The sequence below is a fragment of the Dryas octopetala genome, chromosome 1 (assembly GCF_963921425.1).
Source record: "Dryas octopetala chromosome 1, drDryOcto1.1, whole genome shotgun sequence".
NCBI lineage: Eukaryota > Viridiplantae > Streptophyta > Magnoliopsida > Rosales > Rosaceae > Dryas > Dryas octopetala.
Window position 1 is genome coordinate 7,868,976 of NC_141366.1, and position 5,882 is coordinate 7,874,857.

At 37.1% G+C, this 5,882-nt stretch overlaps 1 protein-coding gene across 1 annotated transcript; it reads left to right on the top strand.

Moving 5' to 3' along the window:
- Positions 1-2,745: 2,745 nt before the first annotated feature.
- On the top strand, positions 2,746-5,305 carry LOC147297256 (protein FAR1-RELATED SEQUENCE 5-like). Its single transcript, XM_086230959.1, has 5 exons — positions 2,746-2,979; positions 3,429-3,578; positions 3,655-4,825; positions 4,947-5,014; positions 5,129-5,305. The coding sequence occupies exons 1-5, from the start codon at positions 2,941-2,943 to the stop codon at positions 5,303-5,305; spliced, it is 1,605 nt and encodes a 534-aa protein (XP_086087085.1). The 5' UTR covers positions 2,746-2,940.
- The last annotated feature ends 577 nt before the right edge of the window (positions 5,306-5,882 follow it).

The window sequence follows — 5,882 nt, forward strand, 5'->3', positions numbered from 1 at the left end:
ATACATCCCCACTTGGCAATACACTATTATACTCAATAAGTAATAACCCCATAACCCCCACTTCCCCCCACTTGGTATTTGGTAATAGTCAATAAGCCAAGGAGCTAATTAAGTCTTTCTTTTTTCTTGGTAAATAGGCCCGCATACAATAGTTTTCAGCATTATCGAAAAGAATAAAGAAGCAACTAATAAATATGTAAGGGCGAGATGAATATATAAAAGTTGGTTGAGACCTTGAAGAAGGGGGTAGGGTACTGTGAGGACAAAAATATTCCTTAAATATAGGTCACGTGCACGACACATGAGTGTTTTAGACAAAAAATATAACAGAAGTTACAAAAAAGATTAAAGTGATATTTGTGCAATAGTTTATGGATTCCAGAATTTTAAAATGAAATTCATAAACTAAAGTGATACTCTGAATATAATTGATGGGCTATTACTATAATTAACTCTTAGATTTAGTTTAAGAGATATGATTAGCTTGGGAAAGGTGAGTTTCATACTATTCTTTTATTCATATGTGATTGCTAAATAACAAGCTACTTGGTCACTTGATATATAACAATATATCAAAATTAATATTCTTCATTTATTAAACAGTTCAAAGGCCTCCTTGTTTATAAACATTTGGTTTAATAATCTATAAGATAGATACCAATTGCATTAAAATATTTTATGGAAGCGAAAAATTATTTTACACTGATGTTGATACTCTTAGACAGTGAATTAGGACCATTAATTAGATAGGATCATTTTTTAATATGCATTCTTAATTCTCAATTTAATAATATATCATGAATGATATCGAGATGATTTAATTAGTATGTATGTTCCTTCAATTATTGTTCCATAAGAGTAGGAGACTATGAGGGTTGGGTGATAGGAGGACCCATGACTTTTCAAATGATCACATAGTTTTTTGAGATCCATACAATATTGAGGTGACACCTGTACAAGGTGCGGACCTTGCATTGATGGTTGACACTTGACATAGATTGGGAGTTGGGACCGGGGTGACGGGCAGCAAGGATTCTCAGATTGTCTATTATATCTTTATGTCATGCATGAATTTTGGAAAGAAACCAGAACCCATGATTATGAATTTTTGGGTCTAACTTCGACAGTAATTTTCTCACCAAATTGTCATGTTGTTAGATTGTAAATAAGGATAATTTTTTAATATGCATTCCTAGTGTCTTTTTAATTTTTAATTTGATAAAATAGCATGTCAGATATATTATAAGAAATAATTTAGTTAATTAGTATGTATGCTCCTTCAATTATTATTTCATAAGAGCATAAGGGTTGGGTCATGGGCGGATCCGTGACTCCTCAAACAATCATATAGTTTTTGAGACCCACTGTCTGGATCTAATTTTTAGGTTAAATTGGAAATTTGGAACCCATTGTAAAAAAATAGAATTGACACCCATATAATTTGTTTGTAATGAGTCTTTTTGATGATTCTAATATCTTTTGTGGGAGGAGGCTCTTCAAATATCATGGATGTTAATTGATTAATAAATAAAAAAATTTATAGATGATGAATAAATTTGGAGTTGTGAGATCACCACAGTAGATTAGGCAGTTAGGCTTGGCCAATCGAGGAAGGGATTTAGCTGCTGCTATTGTTATAATATTAGCAAAGAGAGTTGCATGATAATTAGCATGATTCTCCCATGTAAGGCCATGACAACCACTTATATAATTCCTTCTATTGTATTGGCTAATGTTTATGATCGAGAGTAAAGTATGCGGTAGCAACTAGCAAGCAAGCCTATATAGCCTAGCTTTAATTTGTAGGCATATTCAGGATATGGAATATTAATAATGGAACCAAGACTCAAGACTGGTATGTATGTCCATGTAATTAATGTTTGAGTCCACCCGGTCGTCCCTAAAAAAACAGCTTGATCACTTGGAACCCGACTTGGTAAATAATGTCGGCTCGCGAAAATTCTCCAGCACAAGCATTGATTTCACTAAGGCCTCGTTTGGCCCGCTGAATACAGTTATTGAGAATCAATTTCTGTGTCTTTTCTCAATAGTGGGAACCAAACGCGTTCTAATATCATGCATGACTATGAGGCAGGTCCCTTGTGGATCAAAAATTGAATGATATCATGTCGATAGCAAACAAGTTTTCCTGACTTCTTTTTTGGGGTCAGATTACATCCAGCAAGGCAGCAACTCAAGTATTGTACTGTGTGAATTAAGAGCAAGCTGGTGCGGACTTTGGAATCCATATTAATAACCCAATGAAAGCAAAGGTTCGAACATTGACTTCAGAGCTTGCTCGATGCATCACTCCAGGTGGACCAAGTTTTCGGCATATTCTGATAAGATTCCAACAAGATAAAATAGAGAATCTGAGAATCCTTGCAACCCCAGTCTTCAGAGCAAGGATTCTCAGATTCTCTATTTTATCTTGTTGGAATCTTATCAGAATATGCCGAAAACTTGGTCCACCTGGAGTGATGCGTCGAGCAAGCTCTGAAGTCAATGTTCGAACCTTTGCTTTCATTTGGCCTCATTTGTATCAAAAAGTAAAGATTGAAATTGGGCCTTGTTTTCTTAGACCAATAAGATATTGGGTCTTAGTTTATAAATGGGAGCTGCTATTTGCACACCCCTATTTTTCTCTTTGCACACCCCTAACAACCCAATTTGTGAAATTACTTAATTGACACAAAGAGAAAAGACCAAAAAGGACAACCTTTATTATTTGAAAAAAAAAAAAAACTCTCCTTACACACCCATCCCAACACTCTTACACACCCCACCCAAACTCTTAAACCTCAGCCAAAATACTCTCATTGCACACCCCCTCCTCTCATAACCTCTTCTCTTCATTTTTCCTCCATTAAACCCTAAGTTTTCATTTTTCCTCATTGAAAGTGTTTACCCATTTTGCCAAATAAGTCTTCATTTTCATGAATGGAGCCTTCACTCGTCCCGTATTCGCCTTCCGACGAGGTATGATCATGATTTTTTGAGTTTTTTTTCGTCTTTTTCATTTCCTGTTCGCGGTTCATTCGGCGAACCAGTACCGAACGTTTCTTTATTGTTCGACAGATGACTACCGAACATAACTAACATATTCGGTGGTTAGCTGCCGAATGAAAATTACAAAAAAATTTTAAAAAATCCATTCGGTGACTGTTTGCCGAATGAACTTATAAATTTCGACAGACACATGCCGAACATTGTACATATATTCGGAAGACATCTGTCGAATGAAGTATTTTGTTTACAAAAATCGATATTGTTCGGTAGTCAACTGTCGAACTAAGGTTATTGGTTCGGTAGATTACTACCGAACAATATGATTTCGTTCGGTAAGCTTCTACCGAACAGATTCATTAAGTTCGGTACCCTTCTACCGAACGTACTGTTTTGACATTATTTTCATGTTTTATGTGTAGGATGATGAACCGACTGAGCAATATGGTGGTGCTTCTACTCGGAACAGCAAGGTTGAGGACTACATTGGGGCCGAGGTCGAGGTCGAGGTCGAGGCCAAGGTTTTGACCGAATACTCACGTGACTATAGTAATGAATTCACAACAAACGAGGTATGAATTTGTTATTTGGGAAATATATGTTGCAAATGTAGTTGAAATGTGAATAATGTAAATTTCATATGTGTAGATATTTCATTCGAGGGATGCATTGGTTAGCTGGGCACGTGCACAAGGAAGGACGAACAACATAGTCATTGTCATAATGAGGTCTAATACAGCAGGGGTGGGGAAGAAGAAAGCTAGAGTGTTCCTTGGTTGCGAACGAAGTGGTCACCATAGGCCATCCAAGTATGATGCTGATAGTTGTATAGTAAAACGTCCTAAGGATGGTAGGGACTCTACTACAAAAAGATGTGGATGCCCCTTCTCATTAAAGGGTGTGCAAACTGGTAATGAGGATGAATGGATGCTAAGTGTGGTATGTGGAGTGCATAACCATAGAGTTTTAGTTACTGGTGAAGGACACTCATTTGTGGGGAGATTATCTGAAACAGAGAGTTCTTTATTGGTGGATATGTCTAAGAGTTTAGTGAAACCGAAGCAGATTCTGACCATCTTGAAGGAAAGGGATTATTCGAATACAACAACAATCAAAACAATATACAATGTCAGACACCGCAATAGGGTGAAAGAGAAGGCTGGAAAAACTGAAATGCAGTGTTTGCTAAGTAAGTTATCTGAACACAAATACTTTGAGTGGCATAGATGTTCTGGTGGTGATGATATTGTGACTGATTTGTTTTGGAGCCACCCTGGTTGTGTTGATCTCTTACGTGCATTTCCACATGTATTGATCATGGATTGCACGTATAAGACTAATAGGTACCGTCTGCCACTCTTTGAGATTGTTGGGGTCACATCCACAGACATGACTTTCTCAGTTGCATTTGCTTACATTAGTTATGAGAAGGAAGACAATTACATTTGGGCTTTGACTAGATTGAGGTCGTTACTCAGCGATGATTGTCTTCCTGGTGTGATTGTCACAGACCGAGATCTAGCACTCATGAATGCAATCTCTGCAGTTTTTCCTACTGCTAGACATTTATTGTGTAGGTGGCACATTAGCAAAAATGTGATGGCAAATTGCAAGAAAAAGTTTGGAACCAAGGATGATTGGGATAAGTTTTATAGTTCATGGTATTCCTTGGTAAATTCAACGTCAGAAGATGTGTATTTAAGAGACTTACAGCAGATTGAATCTAAGTTCGGTTGGGTTCCTGGAGTTATTGACTATTTGAAGGACACTTGGTTGATACCTTTCAAGGAGAAGTTTGTGGCCGTATGGACAGACACATGTATGCATTTTGGTAATACAACTTCCAATAGGATATGTTATCGCGACATGCTATGGTGTAGTGGTGACCCATGTATCTAGGTCGTTATGCTTAACATGCCTACCATTTAGCGTACACCCAGATATACTAGAGGGATCCGAGATTCGTGAGATTGGTATCGGTTTTGTCAATGACGATCATTTCGTACAGGTACACATTGAACTACATGGTTTGTTTTATTGGATATTTAAATTATCTTTATAGGTACACTTAGTGGATATTTATTCCATATTTATTGAACTCATGTGTAATGCTATTTTATAGGTACACTTAGTACCGGATCACCCAATGCCACCTATTCCTACTGTGTGGACCTTGCATGCCACCGAAAGCGCAAAAATGTGGTATACTAGATACCAACATCGCCTTGAGCAATTCAAAGAATTTGTGTGCCATAGTGATCCATCCACACAAGAACCAGTGTCTCTTGATAGTGATTGATTATGTTCTGGACTTGATGCATTTACATTGAGTTATGATGAGATTATTGTATTATTTAAATATATATAAGTATGTGGATTTAAGTATATATAAGTATTTGGATATTTTTTTTGCATGAACCTAAGTATTTCACATAAAAAATGAGGTGGATTCAATTATATAAATTAACCATAGTATTTGACATAAATAAAACCTTATCTAGTTACGGAAACTACAAAAATATCAAGTTATAATCATTGGCGGGGACGCCGCCTCGAACCGCGTTGGTATGTCATAGTGTCCTGCAAATGCGTCCCCTGTAAAATATGTTGCAAACTCTGAACCGTCTGATAGAGGTAAGTAGGACGTGTGATAGCAACTTCTTCGCCCATGTCAATAATCGGCTGGGTAATCCGTAGCATCCGAGCCTCGCGCTCCTAAAAGCCAAAATATGCGAACATTAACAGATGCAATCGGAAAATGAGAAAATTTATTGTGTAAATTTACGTACCCGATAGTATGCAATATCCGATGTGGCGTGTGGAATATCCGATGTGGCGTGTGGGTCAAATGCACCTCTGCGAGTAGGGTTGTGGAC

Coding starts and splice junctions, on each gene's coding strand:
- LOC147297256 (XM_086230959.1), top strand. CDS start 2,941: ATGGAGCCTTCACTCGTCCCGTATTCGCCTTCCGACGAG. Junction 2,980..3,428: donor CGTATTCGCCTTCCGACGAG/GTATGATCATGA, acceptor TTTTATGTGTAG/GATGATGAACCGACTGAGCA. Junction 4,826..4,946: donor GGCCGTATGGACAGACACAT/GTATGCATTTTG, acceptor GCGTACACCCAG/ATATACTAGAGGGATCCGAG.